The 20,019-nt window shown below is 48.5% G+C and overlaps 2 protein-coding genes across 16 annotated transcripts in view; one reads left to right on the forward strand and one right to left on the reverse strand.

Moving 5' to 3' along the window:
- Nucleotides 1-888: 888 nt before the first annotated feature.
- Nucleotides 889-11,171, reverse strand: LOC125402922 (H-2 class II histocompatibility antigen, E-S beta chain). The gene is made up of 6 exons (XM_087898476.1): nucleotides 10,911-11,171; nucleotides 7,589-7,858; nucleotides 2,785-3,066; nucleotides 1,940-2,050; nucleotides 1,514-1,537; nucleotides 889-1,207 (listed from the first exon to the last, which is right to left on the reverse strand). Exons 1-6 carry the CDS (start codon nucleotides 11,056-11,058, stop codon nucleotides 1,194-1,196), a joined length of 849 nt encoding a protein of 282 aa, XP_087754602.1. The 5' UTR covers nucleotides 11,059-11,171; the 3' UTR covers nucleotides 889-1,193.
- The window catches only part of Tsbp1 (testis expressed basic protein 1), a 57,093-nt gene continuing 48,197 nt past the window's right edge, over nucleotides 11,124-20,019 (forward strand). For 12 of the 15 annotated variants that reach the window (XR_015735508.1, XM_087898462.1, XM_087898463.1 and 9 more), the window contains exons 1-2: nucleotides 18,714-18,928; nucleotides 19,095-19,205. Coding sequence is in view for 14 of the 15 variants with exons in the window: in XM_087898462.1 (XP_087754588.1) it covers nucleotides 18,916-18,928; nucleotides 19,095-19,205 (124 nt within the window). In the remaining variant the exon portion in view is untranslated. Of the gene's footprint in view, nucleotides 11,270-18,713; nucleotides 18,929-19,094; nucleotides 19,206-20,019 lie in introns of those variants that run through there. The other 3 variants (XM_087898471.1, XM_087898473.1, XM_087898472.1) reach the window with 2 other exon arrangements.

Consider the following 20,019-nt stretch of genomic DNA (forward strand, 5'->3'; position numbering starts at 1 on the left):
TTTAGCCCATCATCGCCATGGTGGGACATAATGATGCACAGACAGACGTGGTGCTAGAGAAGGAGCTGACGATACTAAACCTTGACCTACAGCAACAAGAAGTAAACTGAGTCACTGGGTGTGGCTTAGGCATATCTGAGACTTCAAAGCCGGCCTCCACATTAACGTACTTTCTCCAACAAGGCCACACCCACCCCAGCAAAGTCATACCTCCGAATAGTGCCACTCCCTATGAGCTTGTCGGGACCAATTACATTCAAACTACCACACAGTCCATTCATGAAGTCAGGACAGGAACTCACGCAGGGCAGGGACCTGGCAGCAGGAGCTGATGCATGAACAGGAAGCCATGGAACGGAGCTGCTTATTGGCTTGCTCCTCGTGGCTTTCTCGACCTGCTTTCTTACAGAACCCTGGGCCACCAGCCCAGGGATGGCACCACCCATCCTCAACCACCAACCACTAATGAAGAAAATGTCCTACAGGCTTGCCTATTGCTCAGTCTTACGCAAGCATTTTCTCACTAGAGGTTCCCTCCTCTCTGATGATTTAGCTTATGTCAAGTTGACATGAAACTATCCAAGACAGCAGGCATTGTGGCAGTAATTGGCCGCCCAGACCCAAAACAATCACACAGAAACTGTATTAGCTACAATACTGTTTGGTCAATCGTTTAAGCATATTTCTAGCTAGCTTACATCTTGAATTAACTGATTGCTATTAACCTGTGCATCAACACGAAGCCGTGGCCTACCAGCAAGGTTTCAGCGGTATCAGGCGGGCATCTTTCTCCTTCGGCAGCTACATAGCATTTCCCTGACTCCACCTTTCTTTCTCCTCTATCTCTGCTTAGAATTCCCACCTTGCCCTATTCTGCATTGCCATAGGTCAAAAGCAGCTTCTTTATTAACCAATGACAGTAAAACATATGAACAGCATACAGAGGGGAATCCCACATCATAGGTGGGCTCAGATGTACCAGGTAAGGGGCAGGTGGAGATGGGGGTACTTCTGTCCCAGAGGATGCCAGCTGAGGCCAGGGGCTGGACACGGAGCACATGTCTGCAGGATCCAGAGCCAGGAGGAGGCAGGTCCTGGGGAAGCACTGTCAGTGGAGGAACTCGAGCCCAGAAGGACAAGATTTCATGACGTGGAGACAGGAGAGCTCCTTCCTTCAGCCTTATCAGTTCACCTCAGCTTAGGAGTCCTGCAGAGCACAGGGGACAGCAGTGTTTCCAGACCTAACTCTGCAGTGGCCTCTCTCACCACCTCAGGCCTCCCTGACAGCATGGTGGTGAACAGAGAGAACTTCTCACATTTCAAGTGTGCACTGCTTCACAACACAGTCCTGAACAGGGAACAGGCCTGTGCAGGTACAAGGCTCAGTGAAAACCGCCTGGCCAGGCCCTGGGATCTACACCTTCCCCTTTATTTCTGCCTGGTGTTCCTCACACCCTACCCCACACTGTAGGGAAGGCAGATCTGTCTCTGAGGGAAGACTGAAGGGTGTTACCTGTCAGCTGGAGTCCAGACTGTCCTAGAGAAGAGAATAAAATAGACACTTAAGTGCATGGAGGCAGATCTGTCCCCAGACACCTGTTCCCACAAGCTGAGCTGCCATCTGAGATTCCTCTGGCATCACAGGGCAGGGCAGCCAGGGCAGAGGTAGTGTGGACAGAGAGAAGGGGCTCAGGAAGCCTCAGGCACACCAGCCCAATGGCTCTTCCTTCACTCTTCCTCTGTTCCCAGTTCTCAAGTCAGGGTCGCCTTAACTTTCCCATCTCCATATGCTATGCTCCTTAGGGTTCAGCAAATAACTAGAGAATGTTGGGTTCAGAGCCCATTGGACCTGAGGTCACAGGGCTAGTGAAATCCTGAGAACAAAGCACGCCTCTTCCCTGAAATGCTATGGAGTCTTGGCCACCACCAGGCCCTTTACCTTCCTGATTCCTGAAGTAGATGAACAGTCCCAGTCCAAGGAAGAGCAGACCCAGCACGAAGATCCCGACTCCACTCAGCATCTTGTTCTGTGCAGATGAGGACTGAGCCCCTGAGAAGGAAGCCAGGTTTAGAAGTTTTCACCCCAAATCCCACATCCGCTTGGGACCTTGAGATTCAGGGCTTTGAGACTGAGGAAGAAGCTGTTGTAGAAGAGCTGAAATTGAGCACTCCTGCTGGTGTCTTATAAACAGTCGAACAGCAACAGGTACACAGCATGAAGAGCCACCCTGAGCTGAGCTGACAGGAAGCCCCTGAGCTCTGAGGCTGCACAGTCCTGAGGGTGACAGAGCTAAGCAAGGGCAGAGCTGAGACTGGACGTCCCTGAGTTCAGCCATGACCCTGCACTGCTCCTTGTCCATCATCTCCACGAGCAACAGAAACACAACCCAGCCAGAGGCAGAGGCTGCAGCCAGGGCCAAGCAGGTCCCTGGGCCTGTGATATCACTGGAAGGCTCAGGAGAGTGTGTGGGGCCATAACTGCTTCCCAGGGGCAAAGGTGCTTGTAGAAGATCACACACCTACCCCTGTGAGCCATGCTGAAGGAACGGACAGTGCAGAACCAGTGGAAATAGTGCTGGGGCAGTGAAGGCAGTCAGGCAGAGGTAAGCCACCCCTTTCTGGGGGCAGGGATTTAGAGGGTCAGAGAGAGCTGACAAACAGGGGTAAGCCAAGCTCCCTTCCTTGTGGGTGAGGATTAGCAAGGCCAGGAAAACTGACAGGCAGGGGAAGCCACGCCTCTCCCAAGTGGGAGAGGATTTGCAGGGTCAGGAGCTTCCCACTCACTCCACTCCACTGTGACAGGGCTGGTCAGGCTGGGATGCTCCACCTGGCAGGTGTAAACCTCTCCACTCTGAGGAACCGTCTCCAGCATCACCAGGGTCTGGAAGGTCCAGTCTCCATTCCGGATCAGGCCTGTGGACACGACCCCAGCCTTCTCCTCCTGGCCATTCTGGAACCATCTGATTTCAATCTGGCCGGGGTAGAAGCTGCTCACAGAGCAGACCAGGAGGTTGTGGTGCTTCAGGGGCTGTGTCTTTGTTGGGTACACAGTCACCTTGGGCTCAACTGGAGGAGAAAGGGAGGTGAGAGTAAGTCATGAGGGCAGAGCTGTCCTCCCAGGTTGGGGACCTGCCTGCCTCCATCCACCCAGGCTGAAGTCCAGACAGGCCTCCAAAACCTTCCCATGACATTGATCCCAATCACAGGGCCATTAGATCTGAGGAACCCTAAGGTTTTATTTTATACCTCAGACAACTTTTCATTTGTTGAGTTAAAATATTTTCAATTTCTGCAGAACATTGTATTAATTAATAACAGGGAAGAAAAGTATTCCTCCTTGGCTGTGTGGTTCCTGTAGACTGAAGGCCATAGCTGACAGGCCAGGAAGGGGATTTCCACAATGCCATCCTGGTCTGGAAAGCAGACCTCAGAACAGCAGACTATTAACACACTTCCTGTTAATACTCCAGTTTCTCCAGAGATCGGGCCCCAGAGCTGTCAGATCCCTGGTGTTGTCAGAGCTGACAGGCAGGAGCAAGCCCAGCCCTTCTCCCTTGCAGCTCCATGGCACTGTTTATGGTCCTGTCTAGACCAGCCACTGCAGGAGTCATAGAGGCTAAGCCAGGCTGTATCACACACTGTGGAACTGCCCACCTGTGCTGGTAGCTCACATCACCTCAACAAGCGGTATCTGAGAGGAGGGAGCCTCGGTTGAGAAAATGCCTCCACAAGACAGGGCTGTAGGGCATTTTCTTAATTAGTGATCAATGGGGTGTGAGAACACAGCCCACTGTGGGTGGTTCCACCTCTGGGCTGCTGGTCCTGGGTCCTGTAAGAAAGCAGGCTGAGCAAGCCATGAGGAGCAAGCCAGTAAGCAGCTCCCCTTCCTGGCCTCTGCATCAGCTCCTGCCTCCAGGCTCCTGCCCTGTTTGAGTTCCTGTCCTGACCCTCTTCCATGAAGAACAGTGATGATGTATAAGCCATATAGACCTTCTCTCCAGGGTGTTCTGGTCATGGAGTTTCATCACAGCCATAGTCACCCAGACTAGGTAACTGCTTCTCCCTGGAAATCTTTAAAAGTCAGACATTCCCTTTAGGGGCACAAAGGCTTTTCCTTCAGGCTCCCGTCACACGTGGCCACTGTTTTTCCTGACGCTGTCCCACTTCAAGGCCTGGCCATGCCCCCCACACACACACACCCGCGGTCACAGGCGCTCCCCTAAAGATGCTCTTCTGAGAGTAATTCTGCTTTGGCTCCCTCTTGAGACAGCGGACAATTCACAAGGCTCCCACCATCAACTCAGTGTAGCTCAATGGCCAATGCTACCACACTCGATCTCTAGATTCCCGCAGATCCTAACAATTGCCTCTGCGCCAACAAACGATCCCAAAGAGTCTCTTATGTCTGAACTTCCTCTGCTCTCACTTCCAAAAGTCTAACCCTAAGATTGTTCTACTTTCCACTCTCGAAAATCTTTTGTCTTCATGGTTAACTTCTGCTAAAAAACAAAACAAAACAAAATTTCTAGAATCTATTGTGTAAACTCTAGGATTTGTTAGCTTTTGGGTGTGGTTAAAATTCTGCAAAATATGTAACAAAAAGCTTAAAACTTGTAACAAATGGTTGGTGCTTTAAAAAAAATCTATACATGTGCAATCATAATTTACTATGTGTAACTTATATTCAACTCTATTTTAGGAAAATGGATGTTTTTAAATAGCAACCCTAAGACTCGCCTCCATCTTGGCTGATGATCTCATCAGGATGGAAACAACATTGTGGCTGGTGGCAAACTGTTCTAAGGCTAAAAAAGAGTCCATGCCATGGACTTCACCACCATCTTGATTAAGACGACCATGTGGTATAAACGAACTAAGGCGACATTCATAAAACTTCTTAGTCTACTGAACGAACCCTCTGCTTGTCATTGTGTCTCCCTTTTACACCAAGGAGGCAACAGTGGGTCTCTGAAATGTTTTGGATTAGAGTGAATTTTTGTTTTGTTTTGTTTTTTGAGACAGGGTTCCTCTGTAGCTATGTAGCCTGTCCTAGAGCTAGCTCTTATAGACCAGGCTGGCCTCAAACTCACAGAGATCTGCCTGTCTCTGCCTCCCTAGGGCTGGGATTAAAGGCATGTGCCACTACCGCCTGAATAGAGTGGATTTTTATATGATGATAAATTCTTAAGATTATATAGGTCTATTCAGGTTAGCAGAAACTGTCTTGGAAACACGTGTCTAACCATTTATGTCTTTGCTAATTGTGTTCTCAACACCAGGCTTCTGGAAAAAATTTTTAAAGGAACAAAATATGTTTGATAAAAAAGATTTATAAATTCCTAAGGTCTATTCAGGTTAACAGAAACTGACTTGGAGATATATGTCTGGCCTGTTTGTCTTTGCTAGTTTTGTCAAGTTTTAGCTATTTGGATAAACTGAGACATACAATGTGGTGGTTTGAAAGAAAATGGCCCCTAAAGAGAGTGGCACTGTTAGGAGGTGTGGTCTTGTTGAAGTAGGTGTGGCCTAAATCCTAATCTTAAAGCAAGTAGCTAGAAACATCAATTTGTTTAAAATCAGGTATACTTGATATATGGTGTTCAAACTCCTCAGAGATCTGCTAAATATGGCATGTTAAATGTTTAAGTTTTAGCTTCCAATGAGACCCTTCATCCAGCAATCAATGGAAGCAGATGCAGAGATTCACAACCAAGCACTGGGCTGAGCTCTCAAAGTCCAGTTGAAGGTGGGGGCAGTGAGAATATGAGCAAAGAGGTCGAGACCATGATGGGTACCCCCACTGAAACAGTCTACCTGAGCTAATGGGAGCTCACTGACTCTGGACTGACAGCTGGGGAACCTGCATGGGACCAAACTAGGCCCTCTGAACGTGTGTGACAGTTGTATGGCTGGAGCAGTCTATGGGGCCACTGGCAGTGGGGCCAGGATTTATCCCGTGTTTGAACTGGCTTTTTGGAACCATTCTCTCTGGAAGAATACCTTGCTCGTAGTAGGGAGGGCCTTGGTCCTGCCTCAAAGCAATGTGATAGACATGGGAAACCTTACCCTCTGGAGCAGGGGGAAGGGGGAGGGAGTGGGAGGAGGGGACGGAGTGGAAATTGGGATTGGTATGTAAAATGAGAAAAGATTTTTTAAATTAATTAATTAACTAATTAATTAATTCGCACACACACACTCAAAGCTTCCCATGACAGACAGAAACGACAGCTCCTAGACACAATCCTAAGGTCTCTAAAGAACTCCGTGACGTAGGCAGCTCCTCCTGGGTTGTGGTAACACTAACCACTGAGCAAAGAGAGCTGACAGTGTTGACAACCAACTGTAGCTTTACCAGTTTGGCCGCAGCGAGCACCCAGCCCCTCCCCGCAAGGCTGCTGCTGCCATTTAGTTCATTTATATCTAAAATCAGGCCTCACTTTTCCAGAGCCATTAGGTCTCCCAATGGGAAAGGCAGACACAGACCGGTTTACCTTGCTGGCTGACTTCACACTGAAGGATAAACCCACAGAACGGGTTTCAATGTTTTCCTATTCCTTTATTTTAAAGACTTTGCTTTGCGATGGCTGATCTTGGGGACCAGCCATCTGTGTCTCATGGTATGAAAATAAAAGATTTGAAGTTAAGTGAGTTGTGAGGATCTAAGAAAGTAACTTAAGGCATGCCAATGCATGTGGTGAAGGTCTAAGGAAGGAATTTGAGGTGAAAATAAGAGATTTCGCACATTTCCTTCCATCTATGCTATTGCTGTATTAAGACTTCACAAGTTCAGAGGTCTTAGCAATGATGGCGCACATCTTTAATCTCTGGAAACAGAGGCACGTGGATCTCTCTGAGTTTGAGGCCAGCCTGGTCTACAGAGTGAGTTCCAGGACAACCAGGCTATGCAGAGAAACCCTGTCTCAAAAAACCAAAAACAAAAGTAGTTCAGAATTTTAACATTAGCGAATGGAGTTCTGGTAAGCTATTAATCTAGCACTTCTAGAGCATTGCTAATGTCATCATGGTCAGAAGCTCAAGATTTTAAATTTCCTTGGTTATTTTCTAAGTGTAGACTTAAAAGTGCTTCTCATCATACTGAAAACATCTCTGTCATATCTATCTGTCTGTCTGTCTACTGTCTATCTACATGTAAATGTAAACATACTTATACACACACACACACATCCAGTCCTCCAGACAGAGGAAAGCATGCCCACACTTTTAACCCACAGTCACAGCTTCTGCCGTGACTCGCAGACTTGAGTCTACTCCAGCTGTCTTATAGACACCTGTTAGCTGCTTTTTCTACAGGCGCATTTTCAGTGCAAATTTAAAACAGTGGTAATGCTAATATGTCTATAACTTTTATCACTTTTTGTAAACTTAAGAATTTAATGCAAACTTCAGGGAGTCCCAACTTGGATCCACCTGTGACAGGTAAGCACCCCTGTCAATCAACAGCCACACACTCCCTCTGGATGCCTCCCACATGTGTGTGACCCCCTACCTCTGCTTCTCTCTGTATTCCCCTCCTCTCTCCCCGCTCCCCTTCTCTCTGTGTCCTTTCCCTCCCTCCCCGGCTCCTCACCTCTCTGCTGCACTGTTAATATCTCCACAATGGCGTAGTTGAATCTGCAGAACGTGTGCACCTTGGCCCGCTTCTGGTCCAGGAAACCCTTCTGGCTGTTCCAGTACTCTGCTTGGATCTCTCCCAGCTTAGTCACCGCTTGGTACTTGCCCACTTCGCTGTCAAATCGCAAGTGTTCCTCCTGGTTATAGATGTGTCGCTGCAAGTACCGCACCCGCTCCAGCCCATTGGAGTAACGGCATTCGCTTTTGACTTGTTGCAAGAAACGAGCTGTGGAGACAGAGTGTCACCTGCCCAAGTGACTCTCTCAGGGACCCGACACCTCAAAGCCACGTGTCCCTCTTCAGATACCCAAACCAACTGGGCATGAATGCCTTGAACCACCTCTGCCTATATTGTATGCTCTCTCTCTCTCTCTCTCTCTCTCTCTCTCTCTCTCTCTCTCTCTCTCACACACACACACACACACACACACACACACACACACACACAAATAATAAAAACCCAGAGACAGATATTGGGGTTCAACCCAAATACCAGAAAAGCAAGTCAGCCAAGCCACTAGAGAGGTCTTACCTCTACCAAGGCTGGGCAGCCATAAACTAAGCAAACTAAACCTCTCTTTCCTCCCATTTTATATCCCCTCTAGAGCTGGGATTAAATGCATGTTACCTCCTACTACTGAGATTAAAGGTGTGAGCCACCACCATCTGGATTTGTTTCTGTATTGGTCTTGTGTAGCCCAGGGTAGCCTTGAACTCACAGATCCATCTGCCTCTGTCTCCCAAATTCTGGGGTTAAAGGTGTGTGTTACCATTATCTGACCTCTAGTGGCTTTAACTTCGCCTCTGGTCTTCAAGCAAAATTTATTTATTAAAACACGAATAATATCCCACTACAGTCTTAACAAAGTTCACAGAAGAAAAGGACCGAGGTTCTGGGAAAACCTACCTTCACTGCCGGAGAAAGTACAAACACTCCACCCTTTCACTAGCCCGTGCCTCCCCTCCTTTCTTTAGTCCTTGTCTATGACCTCCAGACCCCAAATGGGTGAAGAAGTTGATCGGCCATTCCATCTCCTGCTTCTCCGAGTCTTGGCCGAGAATACATCCTCTGCCTAGGCTGTCAAGATGGTTCAAGGGTAAAGCACTTGCCTTGGGAGCAACTCCCAATGCTCACACCTTTACCCTGTGAGGGGAGACAGAGGGATCCAGGAGCCTCACAGGCCACTAGCCTAGCCTAGCTCCAGACCCGTCAAAGAGCATGTCCCTAAATAAAACAAAAATAAAAAAAAATCCGAGGAATGGTAGGGATGTCTCCCACACACAGTCTCTGCTGCTCAGAGAGGGTGGGAGTGTTACTACTGACCCACAGTCCAGCAAAGAATAGTCCAGATGGATTAAAACAAGACAGAACAACCCTGCCATGGCCAACCAGAAGGGACTGGTAGTGACCACTGCAGTCGGGTCACCTCCTCAAAGATCAGCACCCAGAGGATGTGTCACTGTTATCCCAGAGGCAGTGGGGGCCCTGGAGCAGGTGACACCATCTGATCCCATGCCCATAATGTCCTATGGAGACCACACACAGTAACTGCTCAAGGCTGTGCCTCAGCCTGACAACTGCCTCCCACCTTCACACTCAAGCCTCTTCACCCTTTCTAGAATATTCTGCCAAAGGCTCCTTAGGGCTGGACATGACCCAGGCCTGTGCTGCCTCTAGGGATCTAAAGAGGAGAAGGCAATGACATCCTCTCACTCCTGCAGCTTAAAATTCCGAAAGTGAGAAACCAAAGGGAAACGGTCAAGACGCGACTCCTGGATGAGACAAGTCAGGAGAGAAGGGTGCGGCTCTGTAGACAGGAAACAGCAGGGAGACCGGAGTGACGGCGGAACCAGAGGCGACACGCTCTGGGGAACTGAATGACAGTTAGTGTCAAGGATGATTAAGTCGGTCTAGACGGGAAGGGTGGTGGTTACAAGTGTTTACAGAGGGGTGCACGCGTGAGGTGAGGTGAAACCATGCATAAAAACTTGAGAGAGTTCATGAACTTAGTCAAGAAAACAGAGGACAATGAATCTCAGTGAGGGATCGTAGGGAGCCAAGCCTTTGGGCTTTTCCTAAGTAATAGGAAACTGCTGGAGAAGTTTCCAGAAACTTAAACCATGATCCCAACACTGATTCACAGTCTCTGATCTGAATGACAGATCCAGAGAATTCATAAGCCAGATCTTTTTAAAATGTAATGCCAAATTTGTCAAATCTAACCGGAGGGGAAAGGTGATGAGATCCAATCCTCTTTCATGGTCCCAGGCCTCAGAACGTAGCAGAAAACTTAAAGTACGGCTATGTGAAAGCAAAACCAAACCGGGCTCCAACCTGCCCTGGGTTCTCAGAAGGATGGCTCACGGCTCACATCTCACGGAGCCCACGGCTCTAAGGATTCCTTAGCTCCCGAGGAGAAAGTGAACGAACCCACCACCCAGCTGAGCTTCCACACGGGAAGCTCAGCTTTTTACTCAAAACAGAAACATACATACAACACAGAATACAAACACACATATGAAGTTCTATTTTTAAAGAGAAACCTCTTTGTCTCAACACATAGCTCAACATAATGATTTAAATCATGATTACCAATCCTCTCCAGACCCTCAGGACTATGACACAAGGCTGGAGATGCTCCAGGAAGGAACGGGAAAGCAGTGGCTGATACGTGGGGCCTCTCACACGGATCTGAGAGCACAGGCATCTAGGCTTCCATTTGGGGAAACAGTTTGGATTTCATGTGAGGACTGTGGCGGTCACAGAAAATATCAGTAGATTTGAGGGGCTTGACCTAGACAGTGAGAAGTTGGACCCTTCCATCCCCACCGCCCCCAGCAGCTCAGCCCCTGAGGTGCACACTTACGTCGGGGGTCCCTCACCAAAGCCACGGGAGGGCTCAGCACCATCAGTGTCAGGGCCACAGCTGCCACCCAGGGGCCTCTGGGGAGCCACAGACACACCATGCTGGAGGAGAGGTGGTGGTCTCACACCCTGAAAACTGTCTTCTCTCTCCATCCACACCCCAGGTCAGAAGACCCAGAGTATTCACTGCTTTGGTGCTGTGCTGAGTAAGGTCGATGCTGAGGAGCCAATCAGCATCAGATGTGAACAGCATCATCAGTTACTAGTTAGAAATTCACTATGAGGGTCCTCTATGAAATCAGCAATTTCTTTTTTAATTTGGTATTTTTAATGCTTGATCCAGTCGCAGCTGAAATGCTTCCATCCAGCCACAGTGCTGAGCCGGCTCAAGGATGGTCTGGCACTCACTCACCAGTCTGAGCACTGGACGAACGGTCACACAGGGTTGCTGGAACTACTGTGTGTTTGCAGCTTATGGGAGCCAAGGAGATGAAGGAAGAGGGCTGCGAGTCAGTCACCTCAAACCTGGTGCTCACCGCACGCAGCTCTATGATGTCCATGTCAAAGGCGATGTCAGTGCATCCATTTCCGATGATGTCACCACCATCTCTCACATTTCCTAGAGCTGGAGAAGGCTGTGGAGCTGTGGTCGTCTCCAGGAGCAGCTTTCCAGTCTCCCCTGGTAACCGATGATGTGGCAGAACTCAGGCTCCTGATTGGACTGCACTTCTTCAGTTAGGGAAGTCACTGAGAAGCTAATGGAAACTGAAGGTGAGTCATGGTGTAGTCCTGACATGAGGGGCTTCTCCAGCTCAGCTCCTGAACTGTTGCTGATTCAGTGGGGCCTCCAGAAGCTCACGGGAGGGTCCCTGTGGTTATCCACAGCCCAGTCCTCAAGGGAGACACTCAAAGCCGAGGCTGGGTGTATGTGGAGTTTTTTGTCGGGGTCACCAATTCCCCAATAACCAAAGCGGAGACTTAGATTATAATTGCTCAGCCGATAGCTCAGGCTTGTTACTAACTGGCTCTTACAACTTAAATTAAGCCATATTTCTTCTCTGTGAACTACCAAGTGGCACCTTTTTTCAGCATGGCAAGTCCATCTTGTTTCTCTCTGTGTCTCCGGGTGACTCTGCCCTTCTTTATCCCCATGTTTATTCCCCCTGTCCACAAGTCCCGCCCAAACCTCTTCCTGCCTAGCTACTGGCCATTAGCTCTTTATTAAACCAATGAGAGCAACACAGCTTCACAGGGCACAAAAAGACAATTCCATGACAGCTGGGGGATGAGGGTGGGGTCCTGCCAGGTTTCAGTTGAAGTCCTGGGAGCAAGAGTCTGGGGAGTGTGGGGTGTGTAGCAGAGCTGGATCCGGACTGAAGCAGTTCTCTGACTTGGTGCGCAGCCCTGGGAGATGTGTTCATTTCTGCGGTCTTAGCTCTGCGGGTGTCAGCTGGAGGCGAGGCTCCTCCTCCTGATGTCATTGACTCAACTTATCTGGTTTTATATTCTTTAGCACAGCATACCGAGGTCAGATCCAGAATTGCTGTGGATGCTCAGGGAGGGAAGTGGGATTCTCATAGCTGTGAAAATTAATATCATACAGGGAAGAGTGTAGTAGGCTTTCTTTTGGGCCACCAACCAGCTCCCATGTCAAGACATGGAAACTTATTATTAGTTATGAATGCTCAGCCTTAATTTAGTTCTTATTTTAATCTGTTTCTCTTTATCTACATTTTTGCCTTGGGTTTTTTTTAACCTTTCTTTCTTTCTGTATGTCCTACTTTCCTGCTTCTCATGTCTGTCTGTCTGTCTGTCAGTTGCCTGACTTCTGGGTCCGGGTATGTCCCTCTCTTTCTCCCTTGTTCTTTTCTCTCTTCTCTTTTCTTCTCTAGCCTAGATTTCTCCTCCTATTTATTCCCTTTGCCTCCAACCCCATCTATCCCTCTCCTGCCTAGCTATTGGCCGTTCAGCTTTTTGTTAGACCAATCGAGAGTTAGGCAAGGTGAAGCAAGTGCAACATATTTTTACGTAATTAAACAAATGTAACACATCTTTGCCCAGCTAAAATAATATCCCACAACAGAAGAGTTTAAAGTTTTTTTTCCCCATCTGGATCTCCATGACAAAGCACCGACCTAACACTGAGCAGACTAAAGTACTAGCAAATTATCCAGCAACCTCAGGCACGCTGGGCAAGCGCCTACCACTCAGTCACAGCTGCGGCCTACCTTTGACTTCAGACAGAACAGTTTCAGAGACAGCCTTGAGCTTGCCATCCTCCCACCTTGCCCTGTAGACGAGCTAAGATCACGGAGCTGTGATCTAAAGGGTCCAAGTAGGAAGACGTATTTTCTTCAGATTCATTTCAGCGTTCTGGGACTCACCACCCTGCAGTCGTGTGTGGTGTGGACAGTATGGAAAGCATCAGCCTGGGGCTGAGGGAATGGCGCAGCTGGGAAAGTGCTTACCACACAAGCTTGATGGTTCAACTCCATCCCAGCACCTATGTAAAAAGCTGTATGTATGGCACATGACTGCAATCCCAGCACTGGGAAGCCTGAGGCAGGTGGATCCCGGCACTGGGAAGCCTGAGGCAGGTGGATCCCGTGGATCCCAGCACTGGGGAGCCTGAGGCAGGTGGATCCCGGCACTGGGGAGCCTGAGGCAGGTGGATCCCGGAACTGGGGAGCCTGAGGCAAGTGGATTCTGTTCGCCAGGCAGCCCCTCCTCTCAGCAAGCCCAGGTTCCAGTAAGAAAGCCTGTCTCAAACAAGGTGCATGGCTTCTGAGGAATGACATCCTAATTGACCTCTGGCTGTGATATGTACATGCATATACACATGTATACCTTCACACACACACACACACACACACACACACACGCATACATGCACATGCACACAAACATAATAGAAATCAACCTGCTCAATCAATCTCTTTTTAATCCATCCTGTAAATCCTGTGGTTAGAATGCTGCTTATTTTGCTAAAAAATAAATAATTGTCTTTCCTTATGCATTTCATTAATAACCCATCCCAGCTGATGAATAAGTTTCTAACTAGCAGCATAAACCAAGGAGCATTTGTTCACAGTAACATTTTATATAAGTAAAATCAACTTAAACGTCTAACCATCCATCTTCAGAGTGTGTAGGGTGGGTGAGCTGCACCGGTTGCTGTGGCAAACTTACACCAGCACACACAGTACATCCCAACATCGAGGGCGTCCTTGACATCTTACGCCAGCACACACAGTACATCCCAACATCGAGGAGCTGTGCCCTAGAGCATTCTCAGACACCAGAAGTAACTGAGTCACCACACTCTGACAACCGAGAAGAGAAACCGTCGCTAAACCCAAAGGCCATTTTGGGCCCCTTAGCCACACCCCACGCCCGCACATTGTCGGATGGAAGGTGAGTGCCCCCTGGTGGGCAACCCATCCATTTTCCTTTTAGTAAAAGCTGAAACTAGGCAGAGGCCTGGGGAAACGCAGTGGAGGGAGGGGCAGGTTAGCTAAAGTTGGGCTAACTGCTGCCTTCTCAAAGAATTGAGGGGAGAGGGGTCAGAGCTGCCACCCGGACCCTCGCCCCATCTCTCCAGAGAGAGGAAAGCATTGTTTGAAAGCATCGCTTGTCACCATCGGGTTTCAATGAAGAAAACTGAGATGCTCACCCAGAAGGAAGGAGCTCAGTGCAACATTCACCGTGAAGAGCAGAGAGCTGAATGTGTGGGACCTCCTTAAATATGTCAGTCTGTAACAATACCAACATTGTCCCGTGGACTTTAACCGTTGACTGACCCAGGAAGACAGGGACACCTGCTAGGCAAGTAAATCAAACGCCCATCAAGAACTCCCATGTCAAGCAATTATTTGGAATACACATAATTTTGTCATTTATTAAGACGACTGCAGGGCGAGGAGATGGCTAAGAGCACCTGCTGCTCTTGCAGAGAACCTGGCTTCAAGCACTCCATTGGGTAGCTCACAGCATCTGTCACACCAGCTCCAAGCAGATCCCTTCCTCCGGCCTCCGTGGGTACCTGTCTCACACACGGACACCCACAGCACACACCCACACGCACACGATTTAAGACAAAATAACATGCCTTTCAAATAAATGACTAAAAGTGAAGGCCACCTTGCCTGCTCATGAGACACGTGTTTGTCCAGCACAGCACAATCCAAGGATGCTGGCCTGGCCCTGACCTGCTGCAGACCTGTGGTAGAAAACCCTAACTCTTCAGCTTGAAGTCTGGCGATTACACGGCTGTTTCTACACTGCAGTCACAGCAGAGACAGCTTCAGAGCCGAGCTGAGGTGCGTCAGGCAGCCTTGGCGGGTGCTACACACGAGGGCACGTGTGTGGCAAAGCCCAACACATCTGCGTGCTGCGTGTGGCTCTAGCAGGTGCCATGTGCTGCTGTCTACTGGTGGTCACTGCACTGGGCATGGAACCCGGGGCTTGTCCCTGCTTCCGTGTTTACTACAGCACAACTCTCCGTGACTAAACGTGCAGTCAGCCAGGATGCCTATCAGTGGACGAGCGGATAAAGGAAAGGACTGAAAGTTTCATCTACTGAGAAACTAAAATTACATGGATATAAACTAATTCTGGTGCATATTTCGGTTTGTATGTATCTGTTTCAGTTGTGTGCATACATGGATATTTATATGTATTTGGATATGTTTGTATCTGAACTCAAAAGGAACGAGCATGGGAGAATTACATCCCTTAACTGTTTTACTTAGAACCCTGACCAAAGAGGAAGCACCACGCTCGATGCTTCTTCACTCTCCCCCGGCACAGGGCCCTCTGCCCTCCCAATCCACAGCTTAAGGAGGCCCAGGTGTGGCTTAACCGCCAGTCCAGGGTGCACAGCTGTTAACTGTGGAAGCTCCGTGTGCAGCTGATTCTGCAGATGCCCTGAGAGCAAGGGCTGTCAGCCATGGCGGTTCCCAACCAGACTCCATGGGATGCACCACCCAGCCTGCAGACCTAAAGAAGTTTCTTGTAGGGGTGGAGGACACTATAGAGACCCCAGCTAGACATCACCTGGGAACCATAGACGACGAGGAACAAGGCCTCAAACTCCATATGTTTCCCAGGAACGCTCCAAACTTGTGATTTCTCTGACTCAAGTCTTGCAACTTCCAAGAAAACAGGCATACACCACCACACCCAGCTTAGAGGCAAGAGATTTTAAACACTGGTATAGAAATAACCAGTATGTGATCGACTGACTTCAGGACACGGTAGTTTGGTAGGAAAAACATGTATGTGTGACATTGCTACTCCTGAGGTCCTGCAGTCCAGTCCCACGTTCCAAAGTTGACCACCATGACCACACCGCAAGGCTTTTCTCTTCTTACAGGCTCAGGTCTTCATTGGTCTTTCCATTGAACGTCATGACTGGTGTAGAAATGTCATGTGTGTTCTCCGTTACACTGAAATGTCTTCTTTCCATATTGAATTTATTAGGAACTTCAGTCGTGAAAGAATGTTTAAATTTGAAAACATTTTGTCCACTAACACTGAGTCTGTGGTTTGATTTTTCTTGAACTTTCTACCACCTTTTCTGGTGTGTCCTGCATCCCTGGGACAGCTCTCGCTAGTCACGGTGAAGGACCCCCAGTGAGGGGAGACTTTCACTCAAGTCTCGGGATAACACCACCACCACCCCCCCCCCAGTAACTCATGCGAGACCGTCCTTGCTGCAATCACACGAGGTTTATTTGACAAGACAGGAACCAGTGTACTGGGGCCGAGACTCATAACCCACGCAGGGGAGGAGTTCGACCCCCAGTAACTGGGAGAAGGGGTTTTTAAGGGAAGGAACCACAGCCCAGTAATCCGAAGAGGGTAGGGAGGGCGTCATAGAAAATTCCGAAAATACCAGTGATGATCACAAGGGGGCAACTCCCTGTTTCTCAAGATTATTCTGAAGATTACAATCTAACTTTATCTTCAGCTAGTTCCTGAAACAGAGTCACTGAACCGGCTAATCCTAGATTTCTGATTCTTCTCTCCTTAGATTTTTGGCTCTATTTTTTCCTGCTGGGCGGGGGGTCTGGATTTATCCAGGTCTTTCAACAGTATGTGTGTGTTTCATGTGTGCATCCCTGGGACAGCCCTCGCTAGTCACGGTATGTGAGTCTCTCATGTGTACATCCCTGGGACAGCCCTCGCCAGTCACGGTATGTGAGTCTCTCATGTGTGCATCCCTGGGACAGCCCTCGCCAGTCACGGTATGTGAGTCTCTCATGTGTGCATCCCTGGGACAGCCCTCGCCAGTCACGGTATGTGAGTCTCTCATGTGTGCATCCCTGGGACAGCCCTCGCCAGTCACGGTATGTGAGTCTCTCATGTGTGCATCCCTGGGACAGCCCTCGCTAGTCACGGTATGTGAGTCTCTCATGTGTGTCATGTGTGCATCCCTGGGACAGCCCTCGCCAGTCACGGTATGTGAGTCTCCCCTGTGTCCTGTTGATTAGGTTTGCTGGTATTGAGCTGAGGACTTTTGCACCCATGTCTTGTGTGTCATTGGCTCACCATGTCCTTGTTTGATCATGGTATCAGGATAATGGTGCCCAGTTAGAGAGAGCTTGGAAGCATTTTCTCTGCAGCTATGCAGAATTAAGCAGGAAGGCCTTTAGTTGGTCATTAAATGTTTGGCAGAACTCACCTGTGAAGCAGTTCTGTCCTGAGCTTTCCATGGACGCACAGTTTCTGTTGTTCCTCCTTACTCACGAACGGTTTGGGGTTTGTTCAGGCCATGACACCTTCAGCTTGGGCAGCTCCAAGGCGGCAAGAGAGAGGTACTGATGGCCACAGGCTATGGCTGTGAGGTCTGCCGCGCTTTCGTGTCAAAAGCAATAGTGAACCACTGCTTCTCTGCAGGCGCCCGGCCGCTGATGCAGTCTGTGCGGCATTCCCAGTGGACTAGAAACCGCTGTGAAAATGGAGGCCCCTTGCAGAACAGCTGTGTGGGACTCCTGGGAGGTCACTGGCCCCAGGGATCCCGCCACCGCCTTGCTGATCGCTGATCTACCCTCAGTAGCAACAGGGACCCTCACTGTGCAAGTCTACCTGTCGACCCAGCAGGGTCCCTTCTGTAAGCTCTTAATCTCACTGATAAAAGGTTTTAAAAATAGACAAGGAAAACTTGCACTGAAACTCGGACACCAAGCTGAGGTAGCAATCTATCTTGTAAAATCTTATGCAAACAAATCCTATTTTTTAATGCTGTGTTATTACCACAATCAAGGTTATATAGTTGAGGGGATAGAGAGTTGGAAATTTTTTAAATTACTATTTAAATTCTAGTGATTTAAATTTATAGATAGGAAACTTTCTAAATTACTTTCTTACCAATTTACACCATAAAAATTGAGTAATGATTGTAACCATAAGGATTGATGCAAAACCACAAAAATTGAGTAATGATTGTAACCATAAGGATTGATGCAAAACCAAGTCCTAAAGGTGGGGCCTCTGCCGCTATAGGGCAGCGTTCCTCTTCTAGAGCTGGCTGCTCACCCTAGGAAAAAACACCGCTTCAGACAGGAGGCCCTCAGCACTGCAGGAAAACATGGCTTTGAGCAAATCACATGGGCTTTGTGATCAGAAACCCAGCCACTTGTTGTGGGGTAACTTCCGCCGTCTGCCATCTTGAAAGAGTGCTGGGGAGGGGGGTAATGGGTTACTGGGGAGATATGAAGTTTACTTGGGGCGGTGAAGGTTACTGAGGGCTGCTTGGGTGCTTTAAGCTGCCTACTGAACAGCCTTGAAACTAACAGACTTCAGCAAGAGGTGCTTGGTACTTTGTTACCAACATGGGAGTGTGAAACCCCATTTGGTGGCTTAGTCTTAGGTACCACACACCTCCCGACTCTGTCGCCTGGCTGAATGTCTTCACTTCCCTTGTTCGTCTTCATTTGAAGGCTCGTATTTTTAAGATTTTTTTTTCACCTTCTTAACAAAGAAACATTTCTAAAGCTACCCTGATAAGGTACTCAACATGAAATAGACACTTGAGCCAAAGTGTCTGGACTATCAGAAATTATTGTAAAAACCAATACCTTGGGCCCCATGTGTGAGCACCAAAGTGTCCTTAAATCTGGTCTCTCAGAAGCCCTTATCTCTTTAACTCTAGGGACTTCTCTTGCCTCTTGGAAGTTCTGAGGCTTCATTATGACACCACTGTCGGAACTTTCACAGACCCTATCCTGCTTGGGTCCGATGAACCTAAGCCACACAATTCCTGGGAGGCCCTCTGCACTCTTGTCTACAAGGGTCTCCCTAACACTCAGGTCTCACAGCTCAGCGGCTGTGAATTTGAGGACTTATTTATCTTGATCTCTCTCTGACGAACGAATCCAGATGCCGTGGAACCCACTGAGAACACTAACCGGAAGATGGCAGGCTTGGGTAAGAGCCAGCTTCCTCTCTGGCCTTTCCTCTATACCTACTCTCTCAAGTCTTGTCCTGGGGGCATTAGTGGAACTGGCTCGCTTTCTTACCTGGTGTCTTTCAGCCCCAATACCCGTTCTTTCGTTCTAACTGATTCCTGAGGGAAACTTGTCCATCTCTACAGCAATCACTTCTGGCTTTTTGAAGTTTGAACTCTCAGACAGAGTAACCACTGCCCACAGTGCTAGAACATACCACAGCCCCTCGACATCCTTCCTACTGTTCACTGCCTCAGGTATGTCATCCTTCCCCACACACAAGGATTGACCATTTCCAAAAGCCCACACTAAGAACATTTCAAACGCCAGGCAAAGAGACAACTGCTTTCTGGGACTTCCTCTGAGCCCACCATCCAAGCTAATCTCCTTTTCACCAGAATTTGACACTTTTGTGGTGGAGATCAGCTGCTGACTTCAGGAAATATATTCAGAGCAAATCTCTAGAGGCGAAGGGTTCTGTAGCAGGATTTTCTCACAAACATCTAAAAAGACTCAACAGACAATCCCGATCTGCCAGTTGGAGTAGATTTCCACTAGTGTTCTTGGAAGTAGCCTTGATTGTGGGATGATCTATTTCCTTTCGGTGTAGGAGGTCCTTCTATATTTGTGTTGATTTCATTGGTTAAATAAAGAAGCTGCCTTGGCCTTTTGACAGGGCAGCCCTTAGGTGGGCAGAGTAGACAGAACAGAATTCTGAGAGGAATAAGGCAGGTAGGGAGAGACACCATGATTCTCCAAACCAAGATGGACGTAGGTTAGAATCTTGCCGGTAAGCCACAGTCACATGGTGATTCACAGACTTAATAGAAATGGGTTAATTAAGATGTGAGAGTTAGCCAATAAGAGGCTAGACCTAATGGGCAAGGCAGTGTTTCAATGAATACAGTTTCTGTGTAATTATTTCGGGGCTGAGCTAGCCAGACGGCGGGACACAGCCCATTCCTCTTCTACTACACCTTGGGCATTCAGAGCTTGATAATCTTCAGGCTTCCACGGTTACAGACTTCTGGTTGCCATGGACATATTCCCCCATTCATTGTCTTTTCTGCT

This window comes from Myodes glareolus, chromosome 18, assembly GCF_982192425.1.
Source record: "Myodes glareolus chromosome 18, mMyoGla1.1, whole genome shotgun sequence".
Taxonomy (NCBI): Eukaryota; Metazoa; Chordata; class Mammalia; order Rodentia; family Cricetidae; genus Myodes; species Myodes glareolus.

Coding starts and splice junctions, on each gene's coding strand:
- LOC125402922 (XM_087898476.1), bottom strand. CDS start 11,058: ATGGACATCATAGAGCTGCGTGCGGTGAGCACCAGGTTTGAGGTGACT. Junction 3,067..7,588: donor ATTAACAGTGCAGCAGAGAG/GTGAGGAGCCGG, acceptor TTTCTCCTCCAG/TTGAGCCCAAGGTGACTGTG. Junction 2,051..2,784: donor CCCTGTCACAGTGGAGTGGA/GTGAGTGGGAAG, acceptor CTTCCTTCTCAG/GGGCTCAGTCCTCATCTGCA.